The sequence below is a fragment of the Toxotes jaculatrix genome, chromosome 2, assembly GCF_017976425.1.
Source record: "Toxotes jaculatrix isolate fToxJac2 chromosome 2, fToxJac2.pri, whole genome shotgun sequence".
Taxonomy (NCBI): domain Eukaryota; kingdom Metazoa; phylum Chordata; class Actinopteri; family Toxotidae; genus Toxotes; species Toxotes jaculatrix.
Genome location: NC_054395.1, coordinates 11,904,896 through 11,919,909, shown reverse-complemented (window position 1 = coordinate 11,919,909; position 15,014 = coordinate 11,904,896). Strand labels below are relative to the sequence as shown.

General features: G+C 40.2%; 1 protein-coding gene across 1 annotated transcript in view; it reads right to left on the bottom strand.

Annotated features, from left to right (window-relative positions):
* The window catches only part of celsr3 (cadherin, EGF LAG seven-pass G-type receptor 3), a 102,398-nt gene that overhangs the window by 68,685 nt on the left and 18,699 nt on the right, over nt 1-15,014 (bottom strand). The window contains exons 2-3 of the mRNA XM_041048078.1: nt 9,069-9,412; nt 6,189-6,477 (exon numbers count right to left, since the gene is read on the bottom strand). Coding sequence (XP_040904012.1) covers nt 6,189-6,477; nt 9,069-9,412 — 633 coding nt within the window. The remainder of the gene's footprint in view (nt 1-6,188; nt 6,478-9,068; nt 9,413-15,014) is intronic.

Below are 15,014 nucleotides of genomic sequence, written 5' to 3'. Positions count from 1 at the left end.
CCTCTTACTCTGCATTCATCACTCCCCTCACTCTTTCATCTCATTCCCCAGACTAATTTGCTCCTCACGTCATTCTCTCTGTCCTTCTTTCTTCAGCCTCTCTCTGTCTTCTCTAACCAAACTAATTTACTCTCACAGCGTATACTTCAATCGCATCAACCTGCTAAATTTCTTCCCCCTCTCCTTCTTAGTCACACACCACTCTTCTTATTCCTTTCTGTCTCTAACTTTTAAACAATTCAAGCCTTCTTCAAAAAGCTAAAACTTGCTTATATAACACATAGCATTATTCTTCAAAAGCCCCACATACTCTTTGCTACCTCAAGCTAATTTGCTGTGTATGTGTGATCTGTTTCCCCTCACTATCAGCTGGATTCAATTTCTCAGTGTAACGTGCATATCTGCTTGATCAGATCCAAAACTAATCTCACCTCTCCCTCCCGCATTTCTTCTCTGTCTGTCTCTATCTCAGCTTCCCTCCGCGTAAAATACAGATCACTTCACCACAGCCAAGAGATTTAATTTCTACCTGTGTCCTCTCTGCTCACTGCTCACCATTTTATCTTCTCACAAACTAATTTAGTCTGCATCCATGCTTCCCTGTCGCTCTCTCTGTCTCCCATCTCCTCTTTCCATCTCTTGGCTCTATGAGGCACATCCCCTGTATTATATCTTACTATGATCTGCATAATGTGCATCTCTCATTATCACTTCTGAGTCTATTTTCCTTTACTTTGTAAGAATGATTAGATATCCTCTCTTTCAGTGTACTGTTATCTCCTGTTAAGGTTCATCCACTGGGAATTTCCCATCACCGCAGCAAAAACTGCAAGCTTTTTCAGAGAAGAGAAAGTTAGAGGTTAGAAATGTTTAAATTTTGATGAGTTTAGCAGAGTGAGTTTAGCACAGTACCAGCAGGGGGTGAGACTATAACTTTCCTCTTACATTTGATTAACTCTTAAAGTGAGGCAGCCTCGAAATAGAGAGGTTTATTTCTTAAACTTGGAGGAGCTAATTATCTCATACTTAACATAAAGTTTTCTTAGTAGTTCTAAAAGGATTATCTACATGAGACACAGACTCAGATTTAAGTTGTTATGGTTAAGAGCACAGGTTCATGATGTTGAGTCTAAAAGGTTTAATCTGAGAGAAAATAACAAGACCATCCCTAAAAAGAACAGCAGCCTCAACCAGCATTTACAAAACGCTTTACTCTGTGTGGCATGCATTTGAATTTCACAGGACCTTGACAGACATGTGAAAATTCTCTGGGGTACTACTTTACTGTGCTGAAATACAACGACAGATGTGTTTCCCATTCTAACCTAATTCTGCGTTGAGGAGACAGATGGCCAAGTGAAATTAGCAAAAAAGTTCAAATGTGAAAACCCTTCGACATGAGAGGCAAAGAAATGATAACATGCCCTGTGCAACAGGAAGCAGCTGGTTGCATAAGAAATCATTTTGAGAAACAACACTAAAACAATACACTGCTGCAAGATGAGGTGACTAAATATTTCAAAGATGGGCTCATTTGTTTGCGCTATTTTTTTTTTTTTTTTTTTTTTGCTTTGCTTTACCTGTTCTGATTTCTTTTTGTCTGCAGGAACACCAGCAGACAACTAACTACTCACATGGCGTTTAATTTGAAACTGTGTTATTGTGCCTTTAATATATTTTAAGCATAGAAGACATTTTTGACATGTCACAGTAGAAGGTGTTACACAGGTGTAAATAACATAAGAGATGGTTGTTTTCAAGTCAAAACGTCTGCTCTGAAAAAGGAATGAGAGCAGATTAAAGCACGACTGGTCAACTGTTCTCAAAGTCTACATCAAGAATTCATTTATCTACTTATTTGAGAACGTCATAAGTCCTGTAACACATTAAGAAACTAAAGGCCGTTTAACATTTCAAATAAACCAAAATTTTACTGTGACTCTGGATTGTAACACACTAGGGTTAATTTTCAGTTCAATGTAGTTGTATTTAAACCTTGGGCTAACGCTGGGTATTCAGCACTTAGCTGAACGGTACATGACCCCAGCTCAAGCAACATTTCACACCATTTTCTTAGTGCTACATCTCTGGGGTAGGCACCATAAAGGTGGTATTAACCTTTCTACACAGCAGGGTTTACTATCTTATGGGTAAGAGGCAGTGGTAACCCTCTTTCAAGGTGTCAAACCGTACTTATCCAGGGTTAAATGTGTGGTTTAGAGAAGGGTTAGCCAGGGGTTGCATGTGTTTTGAGAGCCTTTGTTCACTTTTGCCTTAGTGGTGGAGGAGGTGAAGATGTTCAGTCATCCTTGGAGAGTCCAGATTTACCTGGCTGAAGCATTCACAAGCAGCTGTTGTACAAGAAGACTCGTTTAAAAACTAGAGGAGCTCTGAAACATCTTTGACCATAGCACTTTACTGGAGTGTCTTTTATTTGAGTTCACATTAACTGCCATTTTATTTCTTTTTGATTAACTTTATTTTACTTTTACTAGTTTTATCTTTCATCTTTTATTTATTTGCTTTTATCCTTGTCAGTTTTAATTTGTCGCTTTCCATTAATTTTGTTACTTTCTTTTTTTAAATGCTCTATAGTTAAAGAAATCTTTTTTTTTTATTATATAAAGATTTTGACGTTGCACTTCCTTTAACAAACAATGTCCAATACCTACCAAACCAATAAATAAAACTGCAGCCAACTGGGCATATCCACACTGTCACTCAGGGAGGACTGGAGACTCAGAGAAACATCTGTCTTGTTTGCCCTGAAGAAACACCAAAACATTTGTTCACAAATCACACTCGACTCAGATCTATTGAATGATACGATTCGAGACTTAAAAATACCTCTGATTTGGGTCAAAAAAAAAAAAAGAAAGTTTCTACTCTTGGTCAAAACCCCCAGCTGAGCTCCTGCTTGTGAGACCAATCCATAGGGTTTCGGGGAAAGCAATTCAAAGCCACAAAGAGCATGTGAGGGGACTGATAAAGGCAGGTCGGATGGAAAAGTAAGAAAAAAAAAAACGAATGAGGGAGAGAGCAAACTTGGTTGGGTGATGTCTGGAGATTTTTATGTGTTGCAGAATCAATTCGTCCCTGTTTACTCATTCTCCTCCTCCTCCTCCTCCTCTTCCTCGCGCTAGCCCCGGGCGTTGACAAGACACCGCAACACCCGACGCCTACGCAGGAAATGCACATCAGTGACTACCCAGAAACCATCTGATTCCCTCACTCTACCCCTCACCTCTCATCCTCCATCCCTCTCTCTCTCTCTCTCACTGCTCTTGGATGTCTCTCGCCCCATTTTCTCCCTGCAGCCTCCTTCTGTTATTCTCTCTGAATTCATCCGTCTCTCTCTTCTCTCATATTGCTATCATACCCGTCTCTTCTCCATCCTTTCCTTCATCTCTCATGTTCTGCTGTTTTCTCTCTCCCTCCTCTCTTGTCTCATCTTCCACTTTTTCTTTCTCATTTTGTCTTTCCCTCCCATTCCCCCTCACTCACCCTTGTTCTCCTTTTTGTCACCTATTATCAATTATCTACTGTCCCCCCTCTTTTATCCTCTCTGTCTTCGACCTTAAGGCCCCCTACGCTCCCTGGGATAACAGGGATATTGCAGGTTCACTGCATGTCACACTGTGTGAGGTGGGTCCAATAAACTCTTTGTCACAATCTGTGTCAGACTCTATGAGGTCTATTTTGAGGTATGCTCGGATGTGCAACGCACATCTGGTGAGGTGGAGCGATATCATGCAGATAGAAAAAAAATGCAAGCAGAGACGCATCATCTGTCATCTGAGCTTTAGCCACAGCACTGGCACTGATTTTTATTTATTTATTTATTTATTTTAACCTAAAAAGTGAAGCTTACAATATCAGTCCATATTACACTGGGTTGTCCAAGAGTTGTAGCAGCAGTCAAAATGTGACAATTTGGTCCTAAATTTTGGACACTGTCACGATTTTGACTGAGCCCATCTTTAGTCGGCAAAACTCCACATCAGTCACTGGTGGGGACGCCGTACAGTTGAATCTTGGACCACTGTTTTGGACTGATGATCAAAGTTCCACCCAAACTGTCTTTCAATTATCAGTTCTTCAGTGGTATCAGCCAAAATCCTACAGTTTATGGGGAATTCTCTGTTATCTGTGTCTCCTTCAAAATGATGTTATTTCCTCTTCCCCTTCACATTTTCCCTCTCTTCCTACTTTTAGTCTTTATCTCCATGTCTCAAACTTTCCCGACTCCCTCCTTTCCTTCAGTCATCTTCTATTCTCTCTTTCTCTCTCCCCCCACTTTCTTTCTACTTCAATTTCTCCTTTACCCATTTTCTCTTTCCCTCTCTTCATCTCTCTTTCTGTCTCTCTCAGAGGGATTTGGAAAACACTCTGTCTCTCTCTTGAAAGAAAAGCGTTGCTACACTCCCACTAGCTCTCTTTTGATTTGAAATAAAAGGCAATGTGAACTATCCCCCTGACGAACACACACATACACACATGCGCACACACACACTGACATTCACAGCATCTATCCTCTCCTACATCAACTCAATGGCTCCAAGACTAAAGCGATACAGCAGTATGAAGGGGCAGGAGAGAGAGGGAGACAGCCTGAGATGAGTCTGGTGTATTGGGAAAGGTAGGAAAGAATGAAGCGTGTGCATGTGTGTGTGTGAGAGAGAGTGTGTAAGAGAAAAACAAATTAGTTTGGTGAAGAAGAGTGAGGGGTTTATGAAGGTAGTGGTGGAGTCTGTGTGTGTGTGTGTGTGTGTGTGTGTGTAAGAGACTAAATATGAGGTAGAGAGCTGAGGAGGAGGAAACTCTCCCAGGAGACAGTGTGTGTGTTTTCATGTTGTTCGGCTCAACACAATAAAAGAGTGAAAAGAGAGAAGATCAAAAAGGAAGTCAATATGGGACATGAACAAAGTAGCACCGCCAGTTTACAGTACAAGACTACACCAATACACAACAAAGACACAAATATACAAATAAAAAGACTACACCCTGTCTTATCCACTAAATCGGTGATGTGAGGTGAATAAAACGATGATCTGCAGAAAAATCTGCTGAACTGTCAAAAAATACTCATTTATGCCTCCTGCCCTTAACTTTATAATGTATCATGCACATCCAGAGTTTCAGCGTTTCCAAAAATATAAATTATGTCTGGATTTGCAAAGAAAATTGTAGAAAGTTATGCATTTTCCTTTAAAATGTGTTGTTAATGTGTGTAGTCATCCTGAATCGCATCCTGGATCTGAAAGACTCCCTCAGTTTGAGAGTAAGATTGCTCACAAGTGTTAGAAAGAGCAGATACAGCATATGTGATACTGACATGAATGAAAACAGTGTTTTTCCCAACTTTGATGTTGCTCAAAGAGAAAGTAAAAAAGTTAGAAAATGTTATAAAGTAGAAGTCACAATCTTTCATTGACACGTATTTTTCGAGAAGAAACTCAAATCAGATTGAAACTCCTTCCCCTGCAATGTATATTTTGAGAAAACTAAATATAGAGTAATGTAAATATAGCAGAATATTTAAACTGACAGTCAGATGTTTTTAACCTGCCTAAGTATCTAAAGGTATTTAGTCGGTCTACTGAAGGGCCTGTTAATAGGCAAGCTCCCATGTCCTAATTTGACTTTCAGTTATTTCTTTATTAAAGCAGGTGCAATGTAAAGGTCAGCCAGTTAAAGTCAGCTAGCAACTGTAAGACATACCTTTATGTAAGCTACAATAAGGTTAACTAGAGTGATCAACATCAAGGACAGTTAGATGTGGGTGATTTCTCTTAATTTGAAGACATCTATAGTAAGTAAATTGCTTGAGATATTTCATTAGATGTTCAAACTCTGGCAAAATCCCCCCCAAAAATTGGATCTTCATGTAAAAGCTGGATGAATTACGCTGGACTTATCCTCCACTTTCAAAACAAACATAAGTGTATGTAGTCGTGCTAGAATTTAAAATCAATGTGTATACCACCATCACTACCACACACAAGCTCACTTCAGCTCTTGTTTATGATCCTGTGAGTGGAAAAAAAACACACACACCTAATTCAAGTCCTTATGTCTACCTATAAAGAACAAAATCTGCTAACTTGTTGAGATTTTACACCACCTCACATTGGCCACAGCAGCACAGAAACATATACACTACAGCACGAACTCTGCTCTCTACTCACCGGTGTAGTCTTCACGGCAGATACAGGTGTAGCCTCCCTCTCTGCGGGCACACACACCTCCGTTCTGGCAGGGGTTGGAGTAGCACAGGTTGATCTCCGTCTCACAGTAATCACCCGTGAAGCCCACTGGGCAGCGGCAGCGTAGGCCCGCGATGGGATGGATGGGCCGGAACAGGATGGAGGGCGAGGAGATGAAGGGGGCGGAGCTGTTGAAGCGCAGCACTGAGATGCACTTCATGTAATTCTGGCACGGCTCACGCAGACACACATTGTCGTCAAAAGGGAGAACCTGGAGTGATGGGAGAGTAAAAGGGGAAAGATACTGGTCACTGTGAAGAACCAGTTTGGATTTGCTGCTGTTACTGAAGCATTCACTGTTCAGCTTCCTCATGGAGGACTTTCTGAAAAGTGAAGGCTGGAGGACCAAAGGTGTAACTACTAAAATTTATGATGGCTATTCTCCATTTGGGTTGTCCAGTGGTTCCAGTGGGGGCAGTGTTCAGATTCATTCAGTGTACTAAAATAAAAGTACCAATACAACAATGTAAACATACAAGAACCATTCCTTCAGTGAAAGTATGTAAGTATAATCAGAAAATGCACCTAGATTATCAGAGTAACAGCATCTGCTTTGCAGAAAAACTGCCCGTTAGTGATAAGTCACTATAAATCACAGTGTCAGATTATTAATAATGATGCATCAATGCATAAAGTGAATTTTCCTGCTGCAGCTGGTCAAGTGGAGCTTGTTTTAACTACTTTGTATGTTACTAGATAGTTTCATTTATTAATAGAGTTTACTTTAACAGTTTGTTTTTGTTTTGTTTGTTTAAAAGGAAAAAGTTATTCTGGCTGTCAGATAAAAGTAGTGGTGAAAAGTACAGTATGTCCCACTGAAATCGTGCAAAGCAGATGTGTAAAGTAACATGAAATTATAAATTTTTAATTGAAATACAAATACCTTGAATTAGTACAAAAGTATCTGTACTTCAGTATGAGGCTCTGAAACTTGAACACCTGGCTGACACGCAGCCTTGGCTCCTATTAAAAAGCCCATATGGGGCACAAAGCACAGAACTGTGTTTGTTATAAAGTTGACCCAGAAAACACACAATATTTTATTTAAATTTAAGTCCCGGCACTTGTTCAGCTTTTCTTTTTTTTTTTTTTTTTTTTTTTTGAATCAATTTTTCTTTTAGTCAAATTGAGAAGGTGTTCGTGTTATTCTAGCAATAAAGATGTTTCACCATTTTAGAGAGAAACTCTGCATGAGACAAATACACAGACTAGCAAAGGCTGGCTGAGCAGAACAAAAACCGAATTTTATCTCTCCATAACTTAACGTTAATTAATCTAAAACAAAGTAAAAGTGTCTTTGATGAACAGCGACAACTAGCCAGAACAGCGACGTGTTGATGTTAGCATGTTCCCCTGCTAAACGTGAACTGTCATTATTGTACAGCGTCTCACATGTTATCATGCTAAAGCTAAAACATTTCCACTCCGAAGCTGTGAAAATATCCGGTTTGAGTTACTCACTGAAATCTCTCACATCGGTTACATTGGCCGTCCTCTTGCTGTCAAGCCGCCACAGTTCAAATAAAAGAGGTTGTAGTTAACCAATACGCTGACAGGCTAATCTGACTTAGCTGCATGTATGACTGTGGCTCACTGCGGTGAGTGTGGACTATTTCAGCCCTGGGTCTTGGCTCTCAGGCCTCCATAATGTCTATATGTAGAGGCGATATCTCTATGACATCATGGCGTAATGCTATCGGGCTTTTTCTGCTTTCTAAAATCAGTGAATTTAAAAAAAAAAAAAAAAAAAAAAAAAAAAGTATATACAGTTAGTGTTTGCTTTTGAGGCCACAGGATCAGATGTATTTGCAAGATTGCATCTTATTTTAAATTCAGTTTGCATGTGTTCATGTGTGTTATTTTTGACAGAAGGTCACATACACTCAACCTTAAACTATATCTCTGGACACTGCTGTGGTCTCCCTCGACCCTTCATAAATCTCCCCTTTGGATCAGCTGTTCTCTTCCATACTAACATCTCTTTCTCTCATGCATGTGCAGAGATGCTCTGAGGCTGTGTGAACATTAAAGTTACTGATGTGCATGCTGTGTCCAGGTGTGAGTGATTTCATGCATGACAACATATAGTGGTCATATCTGTGTGTTGTTGCATAAAGCCATATGGCTGTGCTGCCATAGGATCTGTATTGAATTATTTTCAGTTCACATGCAATATGCTCAGGTGATTGTCCTGAGATGCACGTATGTTTGCACAATGTGACTTACTTCTTTTGCTCGGTGTAGTTATATATAAGCATGATTCCCAGCTGAGGCATATGTGTGCATGACCATGTGGGCACATGACTTTAAAGATTATTTGAAAAATGTTTAAAAGGAAAAAAAACTCCATGTTATTAATTTAAAGAATTATTAAAAAGAATATTAAGATTTTGAAAAATGTCTGTATCTATTAATATTAAAATCACATTCCAAAACATAAGTAAAGTGAAGGAAGCTCTGTCTCCCAACACAATTACCAGGTCTCTTAAAACACAAGCTAACAGCTGATAACAACTAAATCTAAACTGTGTTTTCTGTAGTGTAAGATGTGTTTGAATCAGTAATGGTTGTGAACCATGTGATAAAATAAGCACCCATTTTAAAATCATGACACTGCTCTTCTCAAAACTCTTGAGTTACACTTGTAAACATATATATCAAATTTATATCAACATAAAATTACAGATTGTGCGTTTACATTCTTTCACAGCTGTGCTGTGTAAGGTAGTTTCTTGGATAAGATAAATGTACCAACACTTAGCGTGTGTGTGTTTGTGTGTGTGTGTGTGCACGTGGACGAACCTCCATCTGTGTCAGTGACGTCAGCCTCAGCCTGTTCAGGTACAGCTGTTCCTCCAGGGCTTCAGAAGGGAAGAAGTGTCCGCCAGGCAACGCAGCAGAGAAGCTGACATTCAGAATCCCTCCCGGTGCCGCGTCCAGATCCGGCTGGATGTTGAAGATGAAAACGTCCTCGACGGGCACAGAGAGCACCGCGGACACGCCCTCCAGGAAGTTACCCAGCAGTGGTGACAAGAAGTGCTCCTGGGACATGTTCTGGAGACGGACAGTGACGCTGCTTCCCAGCATGTCCTCGGTGATGATGAGAACTCGAAGGACACACTGGGCTGAAATGCTGTGGACACCATCTGAGGAAGAGAGAAGAGGGACAACAGTTAGGTGAATGAATAGATGTATACAAGATGGACAAAAGGGTTAGATGAGGAGATGAAGGAGCAAGAGATGAAGAAAGAAAAAGGGTTGGAAGAGGACAGAGTGTGACATTTAGGTCAAAACAGGAGAAGGAGTAAGAGGAGAGAAATAGATGAAGGGGGACACACGAGGGAGAAGGGTCAGGGACGGGAAGGATAAACAGCAGAGAAGGAGGTAAATAGACAGAGATAAATGAATGTAAGCCGGAGAGGAAAGGTTGTAAAGAGGGAGCGAAAAGGTGAGGAGGTCACAGCAATGCCAAGAGATATGCAGCTTAAGCAGCACAGACACAGGACTCTATCTCTATGAATGTTATCGCACATTACAAACAGTCACATCTCCACAAATACAAGAAAAGAAAAATAGACGCTGAAGAAAAATCCAGGATCTTTATCAAAACGTTTGCGTTTAACAAAGACCGTGACATTTTACAGTAGACTAACTGCTGCCTTTAAGTCTAAAAGGGTTTATTTCACCACAAACACACACTTGAGGCTATTAAAAACCAAGACACGACTAAAGGCCACCTCCAGAGAATAGCAACAAAGCGCGCGCACACACACACACACACACACTAACCTGTTTTCTATCAACTTTTGTCAAAAGTAAAAGTATGATTCAGTGAGTTACTTGAATGAAATGATAGATGGAGAGAAGCTTATAGATGACTGAACCTGCAAGTCCTCTGATATTTAAAGGGAAAGGAAGTTTGATTTTGCCAGATTTTACACAAATTATGTAAGAATTTACGTAAGTTTCCAGTTTCAGTAAAAGATTTTTTATTTTTTTTATTTTTACTCAGCCACCCCACAACCCAGTGTTAGCTGCTAATCTAAGTTGTGCTGTCATGCATATATGTGACAGTTGGCACCAATGGCTAATGGCTCTAGGGATGCCAATGTTAGTTTGAGGGGCGGTTGATCCCACTGCTTTGGTCCAGCCCAAAATATCTCAACAGCTACTGGTTGTACTTCCCCTCCTCACAGTGCTGCTGGCTGTAGCCTTAGTCTTGTTCTGTCAGTGTATTTAGTCATGATATGTACACAGTCAGTTCTCCAGAGGATTCTCATGGCAGGAATCAAATGCAGCTGGTAGGAGATTTGTGGTATTAAAAAAAAAAAAGCATGGTATTTTCTGAAGTCTATCACATCATTACTGGCAAAGATGATGCAGTTTTTTTAATCATGTGTTATGGTAAGAAAGAAATGAGAAAACTGATCCTCGGAAATCTGCATTTGTTTGTGAGGCAGGAAGCTGGTTTCAGGCCTTGTTCACATGATTGAACAAGCCACAGAGGAAGAAAGAGAAACAGAAGGAAATGGAGAGGTATAGCTGAGTGCTCTCGTGTAGAAAACATCATCTCACCCCGGCAGAGCTGGTTTACAAATTCAACACAGCGCTCTCTCTCTTTCTCCCCTGAACCCGTCACTACAGAATGAGTCCACATGAAACTCAGCAGGTCACAACCCTCACAAACAGAACACGAATGTTTGTTTCAGCAACAGATACAGGACCCGTTTCATCTACACTGGATACAAACACAATACAGTGCTGGGCTGTGTTGTAAATTGCAAAGCAATTTGGTACGACAAGCAGGCTAATAAGCTATATAAGAATACAAATGCACATGACCAAACCGGCATGAGGAGGCAATTTTCTGCAGCCGCACTGAGACGTTGTGAAGGTGAGCCAGGGTGAAAGAAGAAAGAGAAAGAAAGAATACAATACATGAGAGGTTTTGATGCAAAAAGAGCAAGGCAGGTGGAGGAAAGACAGAGAACAAGAGGAAGAAAGAAAAAGAAAGAAAGGAGCACAGCAGTGATGGGTGGAGGGTGAGGGGTGAGAGACACAGAGGGAGGATGTTGGCAAGTGGATGAACAGAGAGACAGAGAGGTGGCGGAGGGTGAAGGAGAGCCGAGAAGGTTTATTAAAAACTGGGGAAAGCAAAGGAGACGAGTGGGAAGACGAAGAGAATGAGAAAGAGTAGGAGGGCCTTTAACAAGGGATGAACACAAAAAAAAGAGATTGTGGTGACTCATAAATGGGGAATCAATAATAACCTACTATTTAGGTATTACTGTGAATAATTGATTGATTATTGACTTCAGCTTCTGTTCCTGCGGTGATGCAGTGGTAAAATTAATTCCTGTTTACTGAACCAATTTAAAATGAAACAGTAGAGATTTTAACTGAGATCAAAAGAAAATGAAATAAATGAAATCATTCTCATTTGCTGTTGTCAAAGACTCGGGTAGGAAGGAGGGAGGGAAGGAAAAAAAGACCCAAAGTAAGCACGTCAAGATATGAAAAAGAGCAAGATGTAGACAGAAATATAAAGACCGAGGGAAATGCTGAATCAATGGAGAAGGCCATAGACAGAGACAGAGAAGAAAAAGAGAAAGAGAGACAGAGGTATGGTGGGATGGGGGTTGGGTTGGGTGGCAGCTGGTTTGATTACAGGATTATGAGGAGCCTCACTCCCCACTGACCTCTAACACACACACACACACACACTAAAATCCAGAGCCCTTGGTCATAAATGAACAGCCAGAGGAAGGAGTAGCATTATGAAGGGACAGAGAAGGAAAACTCCCCCACAGAAAATCATCAGGGAACATTTTAATGCAATCACATGAAGAAAAAAAAGAAAAAAAAAAAAAAGACAGCTATCTAGCTAGCTAGCTAGATAGATAGACAGATTTAAATGTAAGCATGTTGTTAGAGATCTTTAAAAAAAAAAAAAAACAGCATTAACCGAAGTAATTACATGTCACCTAGTCTTCAGGGGTTAAAAGGCAGCTGTATTATCAGCCCTCTGGATCACGATGCAAAGACGTAGCACTAATTGACGCTGATCTCCCATTGTCATTGAAATGAGACAGGGATCTATGAAAAGACCCTGGATAATCTTCTGGAGTAGGACCCAATCTCACACTCACACACACACAGACACTCAGACAAATGCACATTTTCATTATAATTCAATGCACATACAAAGATTGCGCTTGTGAGGACCGTTTTTGACCTAAGACATTCCCTGGCCCCTAACTCTAACCTTAGCCAGCACAACCTCAACCTCAACCCTCCACCTAAAGCTGATCGTAACACACAAGTGACAGTTTGTCATTTAAGCAAAATAAACTTATTTGCTTTCTTGCCGACAGATTGACATCACATCATATCTGTACATTAAATATAAAGCAAGGGCCTGTAGGCGATTAGCTCAGTTTAACATAAAAAGACTGGAATCAGATGGACACAGCTCGACGTTAGCACCTCTAAAGCTCATTGATTTCCAATAAACTCATACAGAATATACTTTATGTACACAGTGTAAACATTTGTTGTTTTAGCATGGCTGGATAACACTTCTCAGACAGGTTAACAACATACAGCACTGCTGTGGGAGAAGACCTGTTGTCTTTGTATTGTGTTGTGTTGTATTGTATTGTATTGTATTGTATTGTATTGTATTGTATTGTATTGTATTGTATTGTATTGTATTGTACTATATGCAGACACACACACAGACTCTCTGGGATATCTAATGTTATTCAGGAAATTAGATTACCTATGATTTTTAATAAACTAAGATTAAATTCTGCAAGATTTTTTACACTTTGACTGTGTTCCACAGTTATTTAACTCAATTTTTATTGATCATTTTGCCAAATAAACACTGAATTTGTACCTGTTACACTTGTTTTTGTTTTAAAAGGATGATAAACCACTTATTCCATGCTTTATTCCCCTAAATGGCTTTCTGCCTCCAACCAACCCCTCTGCACCCAGGCAGTTTTTTTTGGTTTTTTTTTTGACATTGTTTTGTGTGTGATGCCATGTTAGCCCCCTGCAGACTGTGTGTTTGACTGATAAGAAAAAAAAAAAACACTACAATTTTCTCTGCCAGGCACAGTGAAATTTTTTCCTCTGAGTCACAGGCTCCCAGGAATCCCCTTCGGTAGCCCACAGGGGACAATACTGTCTTTCAGAAACAGATATATTTGACAACTCAACAATACATGTAACGGGCTAAAATGAAAAATGGTACTCGCAAGTATGAGTGCCTGTTTGCCCTGACAGTTTTTAACTTCACTGCGATTTTATCAGCCTTCAGTGGCACTTTTGCCCCAAGCAGCCATTAAATTCTGCCAGTAAACTTGGTACATACACAAACGTGCACAGTAAAATATCTTCATTTGGCTTCCTTTCGTGGCTACAGTCCAGCTAATTTGGCCAACCTGATTCAACACAAGGCTTTTCACTCATCCTGTCCACATAAGAAGCCATTTGGAGGCTTGAAATAGAAAAGGAAAAACAACAATTCAAGCTCAATTGCCATTTAAGCAATTAAGACCACCAAGCTTTGTCCACTTACTGTCAGACCGGATCAATGACTAATCCTCCCCCTCCTTCTCAGGAGTAAGCTACATTTTACACAGGTACATTCCCTAACACGCTAATTACAGTTAGGTTGAAAACACAAAAGTCATAACTAATAAGTTTAACAACCAAAATTCCTGCAATGTAATTTTGGAATATTTTGTCACAAGTTAGCCAACTGAGGATCGTCATTACAGCATGGGAATCTCACGAAAAATCTGGCGCCAACTGGAAGCGTGCCTAATTATAAAGTTTCCTGCTGTGTTCAAAAGCACATCTCCCCCCCCCCCCCAAAAGCTCAACAAAGAATGGGTTTTAACAAGTACATTTATCATTTATACACCAATACGTTTTCAGGGCCAATTGATCTATATTTGAAGTCTGTTCTGAAAATACCAAATTGATAAACATTTCATAAACAGGGTTCAGGTCTATGAAAAGGACCAACACATACAAACAAAGGGAATCCATGATGTAAAAGCATTATTTTATCAACCAAAGACATAATTCACCTACTTTCCATGAAGTCCCTTCCATCACTTATGGGACTCTTATGGGAATAATTTTGTCTGACAATGTACAGCTCTATATCCTGTCTGTATGACACTGAATGGAAACCACAAATTTCCAGAACTAAATTCCAGAAGCGTCGGGTCTATCTCAGTCGAATATAATAACCATGGAGGAATTGTGAATTATGAATTAGAGGTGAGTAAAGGTGAGCTTGTCCGTAACTTTCCAATAAGCCAGAAGGTTATAACTAATGCATTGGCCTTTCTCCTTGCCACTCCACTTCAGAGTGCATGAAAACAATAAAACATTAATAACCTCCAAACTCAAAACCCCACAAATGGAAGGTTATTTTGGCGTCTTTAGCGCCACAGGAAAACAAAGCATTTCGTAAATAACAACTCAAAGACACTTCTGCGAGCTTTCACAGCTCCTGTGGGCTTCGAGCCAACATATTCCCTTTCGTGTGTCCGCACTTCAAAGAGGGAGGAGAACTTCAGGCTGGCATGCATAAAGCCTCTAAAAATAAACACACTGATCTGGAGTCATCAGCGAGGTCCCATGCACGTATGAACACCAATATGCCATGAGAGAGAGGCTGGCCTCCGATCAGTGCTTCGGCTCTTTTCTTTGTGGGTATACGGT